This window comes from Hemicordylus capensis, chromosome 7, assembly GCF_027244095.1.
Source record: "Hemicordylus capensis ecotype Gifberg chromosome 7, rHemCap1.1.pri, whole genome shotgun sequence".
In the NCBI taxonomy this organism is placed as follows: Eukaryota; Metazoa; Chordata; class Lepidosauria; order Squamata; family Cordylidae; genus Hemicordylus; species Hemicordylus capensis.
Window position 1 is genome coordinate 18875206 of NC_069663.1, and position 20484 is coordinate 18895689.

The 20484-nt window shown below is 51.3% G+C and overlaps 1 protein-coding gene across 3 annotated transcripts in view; it reads left to right on the forward strand.

Moving 5' to 3' along the window:
• Positions 1-20484, forward strand: part of KMT2B (lysine methyltransferase 2B) — a 72676-nt gene that overhangs the window by 46399 nt on the left and 5793 nt on the right. For all 3 annotated transcript variants that reach the window (XM_053266990.1, XM_053266991.1, XM_053266992.1), the window contains 15 exons: positions 729-913; positions 2652-2744; positions 2837-2926; positions 4037-4110; positions 4910-5031; positions 6562-6665; positions 7663-7800; positions 10210-10368; positions 10592-10712; positions 11608-11686; positions 12412-12572; positions 12908-13123; positions 15181-16726; positions 18106-18201; positions 19183-19289. In XM_053266990.1, coding sequence (XP_053122965.1) covers positions 729-913; positions 2652-2744; positions 2837-2926; positions 4037-4110; positions 4910-5031; positions 6562-6665; positions 7663-7800; positions 10210-10368; positions 10592-10712; positions 11608-11686; positions 12412-12572; positions 12908-13123; positions 15181-16726; positions 18106-18201; positions 19183-19289 — 3291 coding nt within the window. The remainder of the gene's footprint in view (positions 1-728; positions 914-2651; positions 2745-2836; positions 2927-4036; positions 4111-4909; positions 5032-6561; positions 6666-7662; positions 7801-10209; positions 10369-10591; positions 10713-11607; positions 11687-12411; positions 12573-12907; positions 13124-15180; positions 16727-18105; positions 18202-19182; positions 19290-20484) is intronic.

Below are 20484 nucleotides of genomic sequence, written 5' to 3' on the forward strand. Positions count from 1 at the left end.
TCTAGCGTCAGGGTCTAGCTGCTGCACCACAGTTCCTCTCCCCAATGCCAAATCTGCCTGTTTGCTGACATGGTCTGTAGTTGCCACCAGCTCGTCTGGCGGCTACTCAGGGACGGGCCATTTCCATTGCTGCCCCGAGGCTTTGGAACACACTTCCTGCTGAAAGAAGAGCCTCCCCATCTCTGACAACTGTTAAAAAGGCAGTCAGGACAAATTTGCTCACCCAGGCTTTTAAATAGATGATGATGATGATGATGATGATGATGATGATGATTGATTTCAATTTCTATACCGCCTTTCCCAAAAATGGCTCAGGGCAGTTTGATACTGTTTTAATTGTTTGATTTTTTTAAAAAGTAGTTTTAAATTTTAAATTGTTGTGATGTTTTAACCTTTGTATTTGTTGTTTGTTATTGTTTTGTTGTAAACTGCCCAGAGACTTGCGTTTTGGGCAGTATAGTTAAAATAATAATACAATAAATCCCATATGGGCTAAATAACGGTGCTGGGGGGGAGGTCGTGGCCGGGCTAGGAGAAGGAGCAGACCGGTTGGGAAGCAGAGGCCGTGGCTGCTTCTCCGCTGTCTTCTCCTCTCACTCTGCCAGGCCTTGTGCTGTGCCGTAAGCCCAGGTTGTTGGCCCGGGTGTGCTCCACTGTATCCCGAGAGGCGCCTCCTGCTTTCTGGGCTAGGACCCGGCCCCTCTGACGGACTCCTTCTTCTCTCCTAGACGAGGGCTACGAGATCCTGTCCAACTTGCCCGAAAGTGTCGTCTACGCTTGCCGGCCTTGCTGTGGCAGCGACAAAGCCAAGTGGCGCGACGTCCTCGGCTCGGAGCTGCGCAAGGGTCTCCGGCAGGTGCTCCAGGGGCTGCAGGGTGCCAAGTGTGCTGCCTCCTTGCTGCAGTGTGCACAGGTATGGTCTCCGGGGCGTGCGGGAGCAGTGGCCCGTGCGCGCTCTGCCCCTCTGAGCCAGCGTGGTGCAGTGGTTAGACCTGCAGGATGTTGCTGTGTGTGGGGACTTGGGAGCAGTATTCCCTCTAAGGCGTGCACAAGTGTGTGCACGGGGTTTTTTTTGTCACCCGCTCAGCCTTGTCTCCAGATGCAGTGGGACTACAACTCCCATCATCCCCAGCCATTGTCCATTGTGGCTGGGGATGATGGGAGTTGTAGTCCCACCGCATCTGGGGACCCCCTGGTATTTTGTTGCTCTGAAATTTGTATCTCCTGCTGACTTCCCCCCCACTCTTTGGACGTATGCTGCTGCTGGTTTTTGGCTTTTATTCTGCACTGGCTGTGTTAGAGAGATACTGTTTGTTATCTCTTCTTGTAAGCTGCCCTGCGAGGCCTCTTTTTGTTGGAAATGCAGGATAGAGATCCTTCTGACGATCGTAAATAACAATAACCTGGGACCTTCCGCGTGCCAGGCATGTGCTCTCCCGCTGAACTGTGGTTACAATAGCTGCTTTCTTAGGTCTTGCCCATGAAGGCCGCCACCGCTGCCTCCTCACTTGCATCCTCCACTTTAACAAAGAATCACACAACTTGTGGCCTCCTAAACAGAAAACATTTCACCAGCCAAGTATTGTGGCTTAGCAAATGTTCAACAATCCCTTCCCACATCTGCTTTTGCGGTCCCAGGCGGGCAGCAAAAACTTGAATTATACTGGGCGCAGGGCCCACCCCGTGAGCTGCCATGCACGGCTGGTGAGACGTATTTGGCTGGGTGGGATCGCAGGTTCTTCTGATGTTGCACAACTTTGGCCCTCCAGCTGCTTTTGGACTACAACTCCCACAATCCGTGGCCAGTAGCTGAGAGTGAAGGGAGTTGTAGTCCAACATCTGCAGAAGGGCTGAAGATGTGCTGAAACAAGTGTTTGTGTCTGTGTGTGTTTGTGTGTGTGTGTGTGTGTGTTTGTGTCTGTGTCTGTGTGTGTTTGTGTGTGTGTGTGTGTGTGTGTGTGTGTGTGTGTGTGTGTGTGTGTTTGGGCTTAGTAACAAAATGTTTTAAAATGTTTAAAAATACAAATAAACAAATTAGTAAACAGTTAGGAACATAGGAAGCTGCCTTATACTGAATCAGACCATTGGTCCATCTAGCTTAGAGTTGTCCATGCTGACTGGCAGCAGCTCTCCAAGGTTCCTAGCAGGGGTATTTCCTAGCCCCACCTAAGGATGCCAAGGATTGAACCCGGGACCTTCTGTATGCAAAGCAGATGCTCTACCAATGAGCTACAGCCCGGACCCTCAGTTTGGCCCTCAACTTGGCCAGCATCTGCTTTGCATGCAGAAGGTCCCGGGTTCACTCCCTGGCCACATCTCCAGCAGTGTTCCCTCTAACAGGGCTCCCCAGATGTTGTTGACTACAACTCCCAGAATCCCCAGGCAAAAGCCATTGCCACTGGGGATCCTGGGAGTTGTAGTCAACAGCATCTGGGAATCCCTGTTGGAGGGGACACTGATCTCCAGCTGGGGCTTCGAGAGACTCCCCAAAGCTTGGAGAGAGTCCCTGCCAGTCAGCGGAAACAGTACTGAACTCGATGGGCCAAGGGTCTGACTCAGTGGAAGGCGGCCTCCTACATGTTAAAATTAAGAGCGTCCCTGGAGCAGACGTGTTGGAGTTCCCCATCGCCTCTGTCCTTCGCCCTCTCCAGTGCTGCCCGGATGATGGCGTCAAGGTCCACCTGCGTCCCTGTGACCTGCGGACTGTCGGCAAGCTCTTCGAACAGGGCCACTACTCCTCCGTGGTGAGAGTCGGGAGCAGGGGCGCTCCGGGTTGGAGCTGGGGACAGGGGGAGGCGGGCCCGTGACCCTGCTGAGCTGCCGCCTCTCTTTGCAGCACAGCTTCCATGAGGACTTGGTGGGAGTCCTGTTGGGGCACCTGGAGGAGGGCCAGGCGAGCCTGACCGCCAAGGCACTCTACATTGAGGTACTCTGTGCAATCGGGGCAGGGCTTGGGGTGGGCACGAGCATGGCCCTGGGTTGGCCTGGAGCCCAAGCAGGCATTTCCAGATATGGGTTACAGCTCCCAGAACCCCCAGCTGCAGTGGCCTTTGGCTGAGGATTCTGGGAATTGTAGTCAACAACCCCTGGGAATCCCTGTCGACAGGGAGCACTGTGAGCCAGCATAGCCTAGTAGTTAGAGTGTTGGAATAGGACCAGCTAGACCTGAGTTCAAATCCCCATTCAACCATGAGACTCACTGGGTGACTTTGGGCCAGACCAGTATCTCTCAGCCTAACCTACCTCACAGGGTTGTTGTGAGGATAAAAATAACCATGTACACTACTCTGAGCTCTTCGGAGGAAAAGCGGGATACAAATGTATGTAAATAGATAGATAGATAGATTAAAAAAACGCTGCACCCAAACTAGCTTGAGTGGGAAATGTAGGGGGGGGGGGCGCAGAGACTTCCCTGGCTCAGAGGCCCCCATCACTGCAACTCAACCACTGTTATTTTTATACCCCTTTTCAGCCGCGGTTCTCAAAGCGGTTTGCATAGAAAGATAAAGTAAATAATTAAGATGGCTCCCTGTCCTCAAAGGGCTCACAGCCCAAAAAGAAACACAAGGCAGACACCAGCAACCACCTCTGGAGGGATGCTGTGCTAGGGCTGGATAGGGCCAGTTGCTCTCCCCCTGCTAAATACAAGAGAATCGCCACTTTAGAAGGCGCCTCTTTGCTCAGTTAGCGGGGGCCTTCTTCCCTGACTATTGGCCACTGTGGCTGAGGATGATGGGGGTTGTAGTTGTGCATCCCTGCCGTAACCCTATTCAGACACTGTGTTGTACCTCATACAGATGTCTGTCCTCACGTACGTTTTCTGTGCGTGGATGACTGTCCCTGTGTTCATTTTAAAAATGTCTTCTGGGTACAAGGCTCCTGAAATGCAGGTTACAGATAGGAAGCATCCTGCTGTGCCTGTGCTCAACATCTCACGTGAATAACTGTACCTGTGTACACGGTACACAGATGGTTCGAGTGGTGAGCATAATGTGTGAATAGGGCTCTTGTGAACACTCATTCCTTGTCTCTTCAGCTGATGGGCAAGTTCTTCAGCTGGTTTGATGCTCAGGATGCAAAGCACTGGACGCGCAGCAGCACCCTCCCCAAGTAAGTGCTCGGGGGCCAGGAAGGGGTGTCCCAAGGCAAAGCCCATTGGGTTGGTGCCATTCAGGAGCGCCGAGGCTTCTGTGGCACCGTGAATTGTGCAGATCTGGCCTGTAACTCAGGACATGGTCCTTCCTGCGAGGCTCTAAGAATCTCTGCAGGGGTGGGAGAGTTGTGTTTCTTTGCTTTGTGGCTGGGGAAAGACTGTATCGGCAGTTTTCTTCCAAAAACGAAGTCTCGGGAGCCTAGACCATGAAGTCAGTCCATGGCTGTGGGTGGGCTTGGGCCTGGTCCCTATCACTCTTCTCCTAGGTGGTGGGCTTGGGCGAGGTCCCTGTCTCTTTCTCCTAGTCAAACTCCCTGTTCACTGGGCCCCATACTCCTCAGATCCCCTTGGCTATAAGCCCCTGTAGAACCAGTTGTCTTTGTGTCTCTCTCTGTAGCATTTTTACCCTACTCTACAGCCAGCAACACTGAGTGCCTTTCATCAAATTCCTGAGCCCTTGATGAGCGTTGGTTCTGCTTCCAGGGCAGTTGGCCTTTGGGAGGGGAAGGAGGGCCAGACCCTGCCGGAGAAGCAGCAGCTGGTGGAGATGGCAGTATTACTTTGTGGCTTCCATCATTTCAGTCCCCAGTAACAAAAAGAGCCTGCCCCCCCCTCAAAGGTCCAATTGGAAAGCTGCTTTTTTCCAGACTGAGGATCTGTGTTTCTGGTCTTAAAATTAGGGCCGGCCTTAGTGAAACATGATCTCCCGGGGTGCCCCCTCCAGCCACAGATGACTTCTCCTCTTCCTCCCTACAGCGGCATGCTTCCCAATGCTGTCTTACCTCCCTCCTCCGACCACATCTACGCTCAGTGGAGGCAACCGGAGGAGCGCAGCCCAGCTGCCAACAGTCATCTGACTTCCAGCTCTGAGAAGATGGGTAAGGCACTCTCAAAGGGGGCCTCCAGGCAGACGGAGCTTGTCTACACCCTCCCCCTCCGTCTGGGCTTATCTGGTGACTCCTGGGCTTATCTGAAGTAGCTTTCTAGGAGTTTAGACTTGGTTCTTCCTCACTCACAGGTAGCATGAATTGTCCCCTTTGCTCAGCAGGGTCCATCCTGGTTTGCATTTGAATGGGAGACATGTGTGAGCACTGTAAGATATTCTCCTCAGGGGATGGGGCCGCTCTGGGAAGAGCATCTGCCTGCTTGCATGCAGAAGGTTCCAAAATTCCCTCCCTGCTGTCTCCCAAGATAGGGTTGAGAGAGACTCCTGCCTGCAGCCTTGGAGAAGCCTCTGCCAGCCTGTGTAGACCAGGGATTCTCAACGTTGGGTCCCCAGATGTTTTTGGACTTCAACTCCCATAATCCCCAACCAAAGGCCACTGGGGCTGGGGATTATGTGAGTTGGGGACCCAACGTTGAGAATCCCTGGTGTAGACAATACGGAGCTAGATGGACCAAAGGTCTGACTCGCTAGAAGGTAGCTTTCTTGCTCGTCTCCTGTCCTACAGCAAAATTCCCTTGGAATTCAAGGCCTTTAATGTCACAATCATGAGATCTGTTGCTTGTAAGTTTTTGTGCAGGCTGCCAGTGGCTCCACCTCCCCAAGCTGCTGTTTTATAGGGGTAGCTCTTAAGACTGCCCCCGCACCCACCCACCCCATATGTAGCTCCCAGAAGCTTTAAGCCTGCAAATGCCTGCGGTACCGCCTGCTCTTGTCCAGAGCGATGGCTATTGGGAGTTCTCCTGCTCTATTCTCTTAGCATTCAGGGAGTTGGGTGTCAAAACTACACATCCTCTCGCATGCAGACTTTTATACAAGTTGCTGTTGTGCGGCTTCACCTCGCCCAACTGCTACTTTGTGATAGTAGCTCCCAGGAACCTTTACGTCTGCTCACTCCTGTGGTAGCTTCTAGTCTTGTCCAAGAGGGCTTTGGCTGCTGGAGTCCTGCTGAGGGACGTTCTGTGCCTGCTCCTTGCTTCGGGAAGGTTGGGTACTTTTTCACACTGTGCATAATTAATCTGTGGAATTCTCTGCCACGGGATGTGGTGATGGCCACTAGCTTGGATGGCTTTAAAAGGGGCTTGGACAAATCCATGGAGAGGACAGGTCTATCAGTGGCTACTAGTCTGGTGGCTGAGGGTCACCTCCAGCCTCAGAGGCACAATGCCTCTGAATACCAGTTGCAGGGGAGCACCAGCAGGAGAGAAGGCGTGCCCTCACCTCTTGTCTGTGGGCTTTTCAGAAGCATCCGGTGGGCCACTGTGTGAAACAGGATGCTGGACCTGATAGGCTTTGGGCCTGATCCTGCAGGACTGTTCTTATGTTCTCTGGTTCTGCATGATCTTGGACACCTTTGCAGAAGATCATCCGAAGTGGGTGTGAAAGAGGTTTCTTACTCGCCTGTATCCAGATCTCAAGGCCAACTCGCTCCTTTTTCTCTCTCTCTCTCTCTCTCCCCCTCTAGCTGGGAAAGAGGTGGAGCCTGCTGTGCTGCAGCAGCCATTGGCTGAGCCAGAGGACAAGAGGCAGTGTGCCCTGTGCCTCCAGTACGGCGACGCCCCCTCCAAGGTAAGGAAGGTTGCATCACCTCCTGGTGGGAGGGTTAGAGGGCCGTCCCCACCACTGGTTTTTTATGTCCAGCCACTGCTTTTGGAGGCTGGGTTTGGTGGTGCTTTGCTTTGGGGGCATCAGGACTAGGAAGAGGGGGACATTGGAGGAGGCTGGGTATCAAATCTCCTGCTTCATGGGAGGAGAGCTGGCCTTGTGGTCGCAAGTATGAATGGTCCCCTTTGCTAAACACAGTCCACCCTGGTTTGCATTTGAATGGGAGACTACGTGCAAGTCGTGTAAGATATTCCCCTGAAGGGATAGGGCTGCTCTAGGAAGAACACCTGCCTGCTTGCATACAGAAGGCTCCAAGTTCCCTCCCTGTCATCTCCAAGCTAAGAGAGACTCCTGCCTGCAACCTTGGAGAAGCCACTGCCATTCTGTGTAGACAGTACTGAGCTAGATAGGCCAGTGGTCTGACTTGGCATGTGACAGCATCCTATGACCTAGTGTGCATATATTACTAGCTAACTGGACAAAGAGGCACCTTTTAAAAGTAGGGATTCTTTCTTTCTTTCTTTCTTTCTTTCTTTCTTTCTTTCTTTCTTTCTTTCTTTCTTTCTTTGAGGGGGAGAGCAGCAGCATTCCTCTTAGGTGATGATGCCAACATCCCAGATTCCCTCCCTGGCAGCAACTCCAAGATAGGGCTGAGAGAGACTCCTGCCTGAAATCTTGGAGAAGCTGCTGCCAGTCTGTGGAGATAGTACTGAGTGCGATGGACCAATGGTCTGACTCGGTATATGGCAGCTTCCGATGTTCCTATGGATTTGGATGCAGGAAAGTTAGTTGAGGAGACAGAATGGGGCCAGGAAATTAGTCCGTGGATTCTGCTTTATCGTGGGGAGACTACTGTGTCTGTGTGCATCCCATGCAGATCCCTTTCTTGTGGGTAGTGCTGCAGTTGTCACTTGCCCTCCACCATGACCCCTCTAATCCGAGATACCTACCAACCCTCCAGGATGCAGGGAGGCTGCTGTACATCGGCCAAAATGAGTGGACGCATGTCAACTGTGCCATCTGGTCCGCGGAGGTCTTTGAGGAGAATGACGGCTCCCTGAAGAATGTGCATGCTGCTGTGGCCCGGGGCCGGCAAATGGTAAGTAGGGCTTCTTCCGTCTGCTCTGCGAGGACCATCAGAAGGCGGAAAGGGTTAGGCCTTCTTGGCAGTGTTCTCTCTGGTTTTTTTCATCTCTGTGTGGAATGAGTTTTGCTCTGGGTGGGAGTATCAAGGCAGTGTGTGTGCACCTACATTCAGAATGGGGCCTTCCTGATTCAGCCTGAGCAGGATCCAAAATTAACAGAGTGGACGTAAAAAAAACACTTTGTGAGTGCAGGCCATGTACGCATGCCTTAGAGGGAACACTACCTCTTAGTGGCCCAGAACTTATCTGTGAGACCGTTTGGAAATCCCTTGCCTGCAAAAGTAGCATAGAAGCCGGAATGTGGAAACCCTGTACTCCATTTTTAAAAGAGATTGTAGAGCACTGTGTGAACCCATCCCACTGACTCTTGGGAAACTCCTTCTGACCTCCTCTGGGGCTTCACCGGGTGCTGCCCACAGATCACTCGTCTTCAGCCTTGAGCACTTGAAACCTTTGCTTGAAGTGAGGCTGCAGAGGTTCTCCGCATGCGAAATTCTGCCCTGGTGCACAACATGCGCACAGCCCTGAGTAGTTGTGGCGCAGCCATGCAGCTTTGAAAGTCAACTGGATCATGTGCTCCCTGGACTGGTTTCATATCCAGAGCCTCTGCTTGGAATTTTTTTTTTTTTAAAACTTCCTCTGTGATGACAACAGAAACCCCTTCTGAGTGTTAACTGTGATAAGAACAATCCTTTGAGATCAGTGCTGGCCTATAGTTGCTTCCCCTGGCTGCTTACATTAGCATGTGGGGTGAACAACTGGAAAAGAAGAAGGGGCAGAGCAGTTTGCAAGGGCAGCTTAAAAGCATGTGCAGCGCAGATAAGAAAGTCATTTTCTCCCATTTGGATTTTTAAATTTTAAACTAGGTTTTTTTAAAAAATAGTTTCAGCTATAATTACTTTAAAAGAAAAACTGAACTGGTTTAAAATGAAACCTAAAACGAAGAAATCCCCCGTGTCAGACCAATACATAAAAGTCTGAAGAATACAATGGACGATATATATCTTATTAAACCTCTTTATAGGACTCTCTGAAGAGAATGCCGAGATAAACCATCATAAAGAAAATTGCTTCCCCTGAAGAAGCCAAAAAAGGATGAACTGAAAACATATTAATACATAAATCAAAAACAACATAGTGAAATAATCACAACACTATAAGCAGTAAAACAGTAAAAATAAACAATAGAATATACAAAATCCCAAAATGCTAAATATGCAAACATCAATGTATATACATAGCTTGAATGACATAAATCAACCAAATGTTCACATGTGTGCACACATCAGGAGATAGGAAGTGAAATAGATATGTAAGATAATAACCACCATTGTCGATTTTTACAATCTTAATAAATGCCCAATGGGTCATAAAGGAACAAACAAGCTATGTATATACATTGATGTTTGTATATTTACCATTTTGGGATTTTGTATATTCTATTGTATATAGCTTGTTTGTTCCTTTATGGTGGTTATTATCTTACATATCTGTTTCACTTCCTATCTCCTGATGTATGCACACATGTGAACATTTGGCTGTGGGGCAAGGAGAGGAGCTATTTAGGAATGCTTTTAAGAAATCAAACTAGTTGTTAGTATTAGAGATGTGCACGAACCGGTTTGGCGCTCCTTTTGTGGCACGCCAAACTGGTTTGAAAGTCCGGCATTTGAACTGGTTTGGAGTGGGGGTGGGGCTTTAAGGGGCAGGGAGGGTGCCCTTACCTGCCCCGCTGCTTTCCCCCTGCTAGCGCTCTCCCCAAAACTGCTGGTGTGGGGTTGCAGCGTACCTCCGGGCAGCCTCATACAGGAAGTGGCCAGCTTCGGGAGGTACGCTGCAGCCCCATGCCAGTGGTTTTGGGGAGAGTGCCGGCGGGGGAAAAGCAGCAGGTCAGGTAATGGCACCCTCCCTGACCATTAAAGGGCACCACGTCCCTAGTTAGTATGCACTTTTCTTTAGGAACAGTCTGGTTCAGGGATTTTCAATGTTGGGTCCCCAGATGTTGTTGGACTTCAACTCCCATAACCCCCAACCAAAGGCCACTGGGGCTGGGGATTGTGGGAGTTGAAGTCCAATAACATCTAGGGACCCAACGCTGAGAATCCCTGATCTAGTTAATCCCAACTTTTAAATTTAAATCCTTTGCATTGGCCTCTTTCTGTGGTGGCATGAATTGTCTTGATCTTAAATAGATATGGGGGTGTGTGTGGTGTGCACATGCGCGTGTACACACACACACACGCATGCCTTGTTGAGGCAAAGCCCGTCCATACATGCTTCTGGGACAGCTGTGGGTTTCTGTTTCACCCTTTTGCCTCTTGACGTCTTGCCATGCGCTTGTTGCTTTGCCCTCCCTTCTCCAGCGCTGTGAGCACTGCCAGCGCACGGGAGCCACTGTCGGCTGCTGCCTCTCTGCGTGTCTCAGCAACTACCACTTCATGTGCGCCCGCCTCTGCCACTGCACCTTCCAGGATGACAAGAAAGTCTTCTGCCAGAAGCACGTTGACCTCCTGGATGGGACGGTAAGAGAAGAGTGGGGCAGGCTGTATTGTAGGGAGGTGGGTGGCCTGGAATGAGTGGGTCATGGTGGGTGGTGTGGTGTGGTGACATACAGATGCCCCTGGGGAACTTGGATGTGTACACAGGGTTTCGCAACCATTTGTCTACTGATGTTTTACGTGCCGGGCCAGGATGGTCATAGTCAAGATTAACAAGCATCCTGAGCCACCTTTTCTGACCTTCTAGGAGATTGTTGCCGAAGACGGGTTTGACGTCCTGCGCCGGGTCTATGTTGACTTTGAGGGTATCAGTTTTAAGAGGAAATTCATGGTGGGCCTAGAGCCAGACACGATCAACATGATGATAGGTAAGCAGATGGGAGAAAGCTAGCAGTTTGTGGTCAGAACACTGGGACCTAGAATAGGTGGGCTTCTCTCCTCCTAGCAAGTGGTAGTGGTGGTGCTGCTGAGATTGGCCTGGTTGTAGGAACAAGAGGACTGGCTGGTTCAGCAGAGAGGGGGATGACCTGCAAGTGGGGAGGGAGGTGCAGCTCTCCCCTCCTCTGCTTGGTGACCTGAAACATTTGTGATCATAAGGGGGCAGGGGACCTCTGTGTATGTGGAGCCTACATGACTGGGGACCTGTCTGGGAGGAGGAGAGAAGACCTGGTCATCTGATAGCAAGCATGACTTGTCCCCTTTGCTAAGCGGGGTCTGATCTGGTTGTCTTTGAATGGGAGACTACATATGTGAGAACTATGAGATATTGCCCTTAAGGGCTGGAGCCACTCTGGGGAGAGCATCTGCCTGCTTGCATGTAGAGGGTTCCAAGTTCCCTCCCTAGCATCTTCAAGATAGGGCTGAGAGAGGCTCCTGCCTGCAACCTTGGAGAAGCTGCTGCCAGTCTGTGTAGACAATACTGAGCCAGATGGACCAATGGTCTGACTTGGTATATGGCAGCTTCCTATGTTCCTAGGAGCGGGTGTATATTGTATTTCTTTCCGCGTTCTGTGTTGTGTGTAAGGAGGGGGAAGAAGATCCAGCCCACCCCTGGCATGTGGTCTTTTTCTCAATTGAGTGAATGCCAGCCATTCATGTCTGTGGGAGAAGCCGGGGCAGTACTATACTCAAGCCATTGAGTGAGAGCTATAAATCACGGGTGACCCCAGTGAGCAGGGGAGGGGCTGGTCTCCCATGCTGCCGTCCTCCGTGGTATCCCCCATCTGTCAGATGCCTCTTTGCTCACTCCATTTCTGCTTTCAGGCTCGATGAAGATCGACAGCCTGGGGATGCTGACGGATTTGTCGGAGTGTGAGGGCCGCCTCTTTCCCGTAGGCTACCAGTGAGTATCCGCACCCAAGATGGCCCGACCCTCCTGCTAGAGCCATCTGTGCGAATTCAGGTAGTTTGGACCGGGTTCAGAGGATTAAACGCGGTGTGATAACTCATTAAACGTTTGCCACATGGGGTTTGTAACTGCATTTGGAGGTGATCGCTAAGAAGCGTTAGTCACAGAGCAGAGGAGCGGAAATGCGCCATTCATGTGCCTGCCCATGGGGGTACAAGTGACTAACCGGAAGTCTTCTGAGCAGTGAATGCACACTTCCCAGCTGTCCATGCAGAAGGCTGGGCCTTGGCTTCATCAACTGCCAGACAGATTCCTAAATCTCCATTACAATCTGGGCATTTAGAGAGCCAGGAAGTATCCATCCTCTTTCTCCTTCCCCACTAAAAACCCTGTTGATTTCACAACTGTGACTAGCAGGAGTCACAGAAATGCCTCCCATTTAACACTGATAAACTTTGGGAGAAGTCCTTATTTGAAAAGGACAGAAATCCTCAAAGTCTCTGGAGTTGTCCTGGGGCACTGCTTCCTCCAGCAAATACCATCTGAGTTTCTTTGGAAACTGTTGGACTCCAACTCCCATAATCCCCAGCCACAATGCCACAGACATTGCGCACTAAAACTCAGTGTGTTTGCGAGCATTGGTGACAGAGCCATTGGTTGCCTGGCGTTGTCAAGAGGCCACTCTAATAGGCCGGCTCTGTCTATCTTCCTTGCTCCAGATGTTCCCGAACATATTGGAGCACGGTGGATGCCCGCAAGCGGTGCTGGTATAAGTGTCGCGTCCTGGAGTATCGGCCGAAGCTGAGCCAGGAGGAGCCAGACGCGTTGGGGGTGCAGGAAGAGAACCACACCATTGTGCACAGCCCTGCTGCTCCGGCAGGTAAGACCAGTCCCCGCTTTCTTTTAGCTAGACTGATCCCATGTGGGGAACCTGAAGGGAGAGCGATTGAGTGCCAAGCAGGGACTCACAGATGTTGTTGACTACAACTCCCAGAATCCCCAGCTGCCGTGGCTTTTGCTTGGGGATTATGGGAGTGGTAGCGAACATCATCTGGGGATCCCTGTTAGAGGCACCAGTGGTGCCAAGATCTCTATCACGTTGTGTGCCTGCCTGCCTGTCTGCGTGTCTTTCAAGCCCACTGGTGATGGTGGTGGTTGCTGTCCTTTCCCATTGTGTCTTCTGTCTCTGATGATGTGTCTGGACTGTGTTTTCAGATTCTAGCCTCGGGGATAAGCAGCTCCTGGAAGTGCCCCCTTCCGTGCCACCGCCGGAGCGCCACTCTCCTGCACAGAATCCGGGGCCTCTGCCGCCCCCAGAGCCCGCCACCTCCAAGCCCAAATCTCTCTCTGGAGCCCGCATCAAAGTGCCCAACTACTCCCCCACTCGGCGACCCATAAGTGGGGTCTCATCCCGCCCGCTGCCCTCTCCTGGTGAGTTCCTGCAAGAGAGCAGCATCTGTAGTAAGGGGATACGGGCCAGGGTGAGAGGAGGAACTGGGATTGGGACCCTCCAGTGCCCTCTGACCAAGCTAGTTGTTGATTGGAGAACGGAAGGGATCCCCTGCTGCCCAGAAGTGAGCAAGTGGCAGAGGATACCTGGGAGTGTGGAGGCATGTGTGGAAATTTTAAAAATGGAGCACAGTGCGGAGAAAGTGGACCGAGAGCTCCCCCGCCCCCCATCCCAATCTTACTAGAGTTCAAGATCACTCAGTGGAACAGGTTTTAACAGTAGATTCAGGACAGGCAAAATAAAGTACTTTCCCGCACAGTGTTTGCTGCCACAGGCAACTGGGATGGCCACTGGCTTAGATGGCTGAAAACAGGCATGCAGGAGAGCTTGAACTGCAGCTGTTAGCCATGGTGGTAGCCAAGTAAAGCTGGCTGGGTTCAGAGGCATCCCAGAGGCGGTGACTTGGTAACAGGCCTTCTCTGTAGTCTCTCCTGGACTATGGAACTGGCTCCCTATAGACCAGGTCCACTCAGCTTTGGCCCTTCTGCAGATGTTGGCCTACAACTCCCATAATCCCTTGCTATTGGCCTTTGTGGCTGGGGATTATGGGAGTTGTAGTCCAAAAACAGCTGGAGGGCCAAAGTTGAGCAGTCCTGCTATAGACATTTGTGGTTTAGCATCTTTAACAGCCTTTAAAAGAGCCCTTAAGACCCCCCTCCTTTTTTTAAAAAGCCAGGCTTTTGGTAATCTCTGAATATTTTGAATTGTTTGAACAGACTTTGTTTTTGTGGTGGTTGTTTTTGTGAGCCATCTAGAGCCTTTGGAGTCAGGCTGTACATAAAACATTTTTCTTTCTTTCTTCACAAGCCCCTGGTGGCACAGTGGTAAAACTGCTGCCCTGTAACCAGAAGGTTACAAGTTCGATCCTGACCATTGGCTCAAGGTTGACTCAGCCTTCCATCCTTCCGAGGTCGGTAAAATGAGTACCCAGAATGTTGGGGGCAATATGCTAAATCATTGTAAACCGCTTAGAGAGCTCCGGCTATAAAGCGGTATATAAATGTAAGTGCTATTGCTATTGCTATTGCTATTTAATCCCCACCCACCCCCAATACTGTGCTCAGCACCTTGGACTCCTCTTGCCTAGCCGTGCTCCTCAATACCGGTTGTTGGGGGACAGTCCCAAGAAAGGCCTCTCGTCTTCATGTCCTACTTGTGGGTTTCCCTTGTGGGCAACTGGTTGACCACAGTGGGAAACAGGGCGGTGGACTAGATGGGCCTTCAGTGGCCTTCCCTGCCCAGCTGGGCTTTTAGAAATGTAAGCAGCTGCTGCCAGCTGAGTCAGACCATTGGTCCTACCGGGCTCAATACTGTCTACTCTGACTGGCAGTGACTCTTCAGGAGTCAGAGCTTCAGGCAGGATCTCTTCTCAGCCCTCACTGGTGATGCCGGGGATTGAACCTGCAGCCTCCTGCATACAAAGCAGATGCTCCCTCACTGGACGGCAGCCCCATCCCCTCTTCTCAAGCCAGTGGCTGAGAGTACTCCCTGACAGTTCTGGGGAGGAAGCTTTCATGGGATGGGAGACATGAGCATCTGTGGCAGACCCTGGTTATGGAACAGGAGCTGGTGTATCAGCAGGGAGGGAGAAAAGGGCCTTCCTGGGAAGCTAGGGCAGCATGTCTCCCTCTCCCCCCCTCCCCCTCAGCACCTTTGCCATGGTCTTGTGATATAGCAAGCATGACTTGTCCCCTTAGCTAAGCAGGGTCCGCCCTGGTTGCATATGAAAGGGAGACTTGATGTGTGAGCACTGTAAGATATTCCCCTCAGGGGATGGAGCCACTCTGGGAAGAGCAGAAGGTTACAAGTTCCCTCCCTGGCAGCATCTCCAAGAGAGGGCTGAGAAAGACTCCTGCCTGCAACCTTGGAGCAGCCGCTGCCAGTCTGTGAAGACAACCCTGAGCTAGTTAGACCAATGGTCTGACTCCATATATGGCAGCTTCCTATGTTCCTATGTCTTCCCTGTTTTCTTTTGCAGGAAGCACGTCCTCCATGTCCCATCACATTTTGACTGTGGGTGACCCAGACTTCCCCCCTCCACGCCGTGCCCAACGCCTCAGCCCCCTATCGCCTAGCAGCGCCCCCCGCACACGCCGCTCCTCCCTCCCGCCCCAAGTCACTGCTAACAGGACGAGTCCCCCCCGCACCACACTCAGGGCAATGCCGCCTCTCCCGGACGACCCCCCAGCTGGGAGTGGCTTCAGGCACACGTCTACCTCAGCCGGGCCGGACGGGCAGCGGCCCCCACCTACCTCACCCCCTCCCTCGCCCCCAGCCGTGCCGCCAGAGCTGGCTTTTGAGCTCAACGTCTCCGACTTGGAGTTTGACGACAGTCTTCTCGACGAGCCCTTCCAGGAGGAGGAGCTGGGGGGGCCCCGGACGTGCCCCTCGCCCAGCCTGGGGCTGCCTCAGTTGGATGGCCTGGGCGACGCCGAGAGCGAAGAGGAAGGAGAGGCCGGCCGCTACTTCCGCTTCCCCCGCACGGTGGTGACCCGGGAGCCGCCCCTGCCCTCCTACTCGTTGGACCTCCCCCTGCCCCACATCCACCAGCTGGACGGCATAGATGACGGCACGGACAGCGAGGCTGACTCCGCCGGGGGTCACCCGTCCACCAAGGGCAAGCAGGCCGAGCCGAGGGGAGAGCGAGAGCTGGCTGGCCCCGCTCCCGTCCCCGCTCCTGAGGACTTGCCTTCGGACATCGTGGACTTTGTGCTGAAGAACATGGATGCCCCCGAGAGCAAGGCCCCGTTTCCCTCCTGCCTCAGCCGGACATCTCCCCCGCTCCCTCTGCCCCTGCCCCCTCTCTCTGCCAGTCTTAATGGCACCGAGCCAGCCCACCCCAGCCCCCTTCCAGAGCCAGCCCCAACCCTAACCCTCAGCTGTGCCCCGGTGCCAGGCAACCCTGAGGTGAAGGTGTTGGGGGCCGAGGGGCAGGTTCCAGGCTCCCGCATCATCCTTGTGAACAAGCTGGGGCAGGTCTGTGTGAAAGTGCAGGGTAAGGAAGGCGGGTTGAACGCTCAGGATGGGGAGCAGGCCTCCAGCTGCAACGCCAAACCCAACCCGCTCCTGGCACAGCCCCCGCCCGCCCCCAACCTCGGCACGGTGATCTTGCGGGCCCCTCTGGGACTGGCTTCCAGCCCTTTGCCCACCTGGACCATCCGAGGGCCAGTGCTCAGCATGGTGCCCATGATGAACGTCGTGGGCGCTGCGCCCCAGGCTGCCGGCGGGCAGTTGGCCCTGGGCCCCCCGGCTCTGGTGACGCCCTCCTTGGGGCTCCCGCAGACATGTCTCCTGCAGCCCGTGGCGGTGAATTCGGGGATGCTGAGCCTCCCGGGCTTGGTGTCCTTGCCTGGCCCGCGACAGGCCATCCGTATCAAGAGGGTCTCCACCTTTGTGGGGAACGTGCCTCCCAAGAAGGCCAAGCTGGATGGGGTCAACGAGGAGGAACCGTCGCCTCTGTTGCCCCCGGGGACTCCAGATCACTTGGTTAACAACTGCCTCTCCGGCAGCCTGGTAGGCTCTGGGTAGGTACAGGCATCCGGGTTTGAGCCTTCTCTTTCTACTCCTCCTCTTACTACTGCGGCTATTGAATTGATTTGGATGTTTCAACGAGGTTCCGTTGTGTGTCAGCTTTGTAAAACTGCTCTGGGGTGAGCTTCATGAGAGGTGGTATAGAGATTTTTAACTACAATGAATTAAAAACGTATATACCGCTTTTCAACAAAAGTGCTCAAAGTGGCGTCTAAGAACATCCCACGCAGGGTTGCCCACAGGTCCCGCACTGGCTTTGTCACGGACGGTTCTGGAAAGATTGTATCTTTCTAACCGTGTCTTCAAGCTTTAAACTTGCAATTTAATACCTCCAGCAGTTCTTCACACACTCTAGTTGTGGATAGACTTGAGGCTTGTGGAGATCTATTAATTAAAAAATCATCACCATCATCTACTTGCTTTTTGCCAGAACTCCAGGATAAACTCTCATGCACTTAGGATAAAGAACTAGGTGCCTGCAAGCTTATGAAATTTCCCCAGGAACTTGCTTTCAGTACCAGAAATGAACTCAGTCTTTTCACACACAATTTCATACCTAGTTTCTTCCACTCCCCCCACCCCACTCCCTTCTTTTCAGCAGCTTAATTTTAGGGGGAGGGGACTTCTTACTGCTGCTATTAAAACAATTGGAAGTCAGAAACCCGGGCTGATCTGTTGCAAATCACTCTGAGATCTACCCAATAGATCCAGATCTACCTTCTGCCTGCCCCTGACATCCACAGTTGGATGATTGCTAGGATTGGGGGTAGGAGTGATTTGCAACAGGCTGCTTGATTTGCCTGAGGAACCCCGAGTTCTCTTGCGTGAGTGGGAAATGGTGAAAAACTGATTCTGTGATAGGTTCTTTAGAGGAGCACCTAAATGCACTGGCCGTTTCTATCTGCTTTTGGTGTATGGAGAGCCCTGTCTTCTGGGTCTTTTTCCTGTCTCTGATTAGAGATAGGAATCCTTTCTAAGAGCTGAACGTGGCTTGAGAGTAGGTCATTTCCTGTGGTGTGCACATATACTTCTTGCCTTCCATCTTCACCTGTCATTAAAAGGTGGTGCAGGTTTTTGAAACAATGCAAAGACCAGCAGCACCTGTTTATTCGAGGCGAAAATGAGATGCCTATACACACTATGAGCAACAAATATCTGTAACTGTTTTCAACTCTCTGCATCGTCATGTCTGTCTCCAACCGTAGTTGCTTGCAACTCTGCAGTAAGGTATCGGGGGCAGTAAGAGATCAGGATATCGGGGCAGTTAGGTAAGAACAGCTATGCTGGGCTATTAGCTTCCATCCTGGCATCCTCCTCACAAAACTGCCTTTATGGGATGTGTGTGTCCTAAATGGCCCCTTTTGCCCTGCAGCATCGGGAGGGTGCGGATAAAGACTCCTACAGCAAAGGGAGTCCTGGATCTGGATGCACTCAAAGATGAGGCAGGCACTGTTGGCGAGAACGAGCTGTGAGTATGAGTTTGGGGGTTGCAGAGGCCTAGGCTCCAGGAGTGTCATTGGGTGGGGGGTGGGGGCCTTAGGACCATAGGAAGCTGTCTTATGCCAAGTCCAGACCATCAGTCCATCTCGCTCAGTCTTGTCTTCACAGACTGGCAGCGGCTTCTCTAAGACTGCAGGCAGGAGGAGTCTCTCTCAGCCCTTTCTTGGAGATGCTGCCAGGGAGGGGACTTGGGCCCTTCTGCATGCAAGCTGCTCATGCAGCAATGACCCCCAGTGAATTGCTCAGAGCCCCCAATCTCATCAACCACCTCCCTCCTCCAAGATCTCTTCCAGAAAGGAGGGAGCTGCTAGCCTCACCTAAGTATTTGCTGCTTCCACCTTCATGGGTCCTGCTTTTTCCTGCTTGTCTTTTACACACAGTCTGCCAGATGTTATTGACTGGATTTGGTACTTTAATTATCGGGCCCTTTCCAAGGGTCTAGGATAACTAAAGAAAAATTAAAGATATTGTTGTAATATTCATGCTGTCCCGAGTAGTGTGGCCTTCAGTGGTGGTGGTGGTGGTAGTAGATGTTGAATAATAATAATAATAATAATTTTAAAAAACCACCATTGGGGCCACAGAAATCACCATCAGCCAATTACAAAAAGCAACTTTACTTGGAGCAGCCTATATTCTGCGACGATATCTATAATAATAACAATATTGATAATAAAATTCAGCCATCCCAGGTCCTTGGGAAGGACTTGATGTCTGGATAAAACAAACTAGTCAATAACACCTGTCTGTGTAAACAAGAAATAATAATAATAAATAAAGACTTTTAAAAGCATATGCAATTATACCTGCCGGTGGGGAGGTATTATTGAGTTTAATTATGAAAAGGGAAACTTTGGGCCCGGGGCCCAGATCTTTTAAGTACCTAGCAACACCCCTGCTAGAATCCCCTTCCAGCAGTGCTCAGCCTTCCCTGTGTGTACTGTTGCAGGTCCCCGATGGAACATCCCCCTTCCTTGGCAGCATTGCACTCCCGGCCTGGCACCCCAGAGCAGAACCAAGAGCCTCTGCTGGAACCAGTATGGCACAGATATGCAGGTAATGGGATCTCTGTCCCCTCGGACTAGAGTTGGGGAACAGCACTAACCTTCTTGTTCTTGGGTGTCCATACCTGTTCTATGAAGTGTGAAGGGGATGCCTTTATATTTATTTATGTATTTATTTTATTGTTAAATTTATATACCGCCTTTCATTAAAACAATCCCAAGGCGGTTTGGAATGTGTCATATCAGCCACATGCCTCTCTTGTAATAAAACAAAATGGAAAGAGGTGAGCTTATGCCCCCCAAGTCCTTTCCAGGTATGCCCACCACCTGTGCCTGTACTCAGTACATATTTAAAAATTATAAGTGAGAAGCACCTGAGAAGATGTCCTGCACTAGGGACAATCAGAGGATGCAGCCATGTGGTTTGGGCCTCAAGCAGAAAGGGGGCCTCAGATGTATTGATTCTCTGGCATTTGGTAAGTTTCAGCTCTTGTTTTTATCCCTATCGGATTGTTTTGCATCCCAATCGGACCAAAATGTGACTGTATGTTTAAGCAAATAAGACATGTGATTTGGTAGAAAGCATGATTTTTTTGGTTAACCAATACAGATTTTGTCATATTAAAGAGTTTAAAATTTTCATATTAATAAAAAATATATTGATTCTGATGGCACGTGATGCACGTGTCCTCTCAGACCAATTAATTATATAAACACACTACGGATAGTGACTGTGCTGGATCAAGTGCACGTTGAAAGGTATAGATTTGTTACATTGTAGTGTCCTTACAGTTTTACATGTAGTTGACTAAGGAATAGTTTGTGTGAGAATTCCTCATGATTATCTTCATGTGACAGCTAAAAGAGGTAACTGACTGGCTGATTGGGCCCTAGCTTAGCCGCTTGGCCATCATCATAGGCTTTTGTATCTATAGGCCCAGATTCAAGGTCAAAATCTGTGAGGACAGTCTTGTACTGTTTCATGAAGACACACGTTTGAAATTTTTGGATTTTTAAATTATGGCTAGCGGCCTCAACAGCTGAAAGTGACTCTGGCATCTCAGGACGTTTTGGAAGAGCCTGCTAAGGATTTGGTCTTAAGAGATTTGATCTTTGGGATTCTCTCTCTCTCTCGCAGGAGGAATGAGTGGTTCTGCGCGTAGCACTCCTCTCTTCCACACCCTAGGCTTTTTCTTTCCCTTCCTGCCAGAATATAATTGTCCTCCTGAGCCCTTCCCTAGAAACGG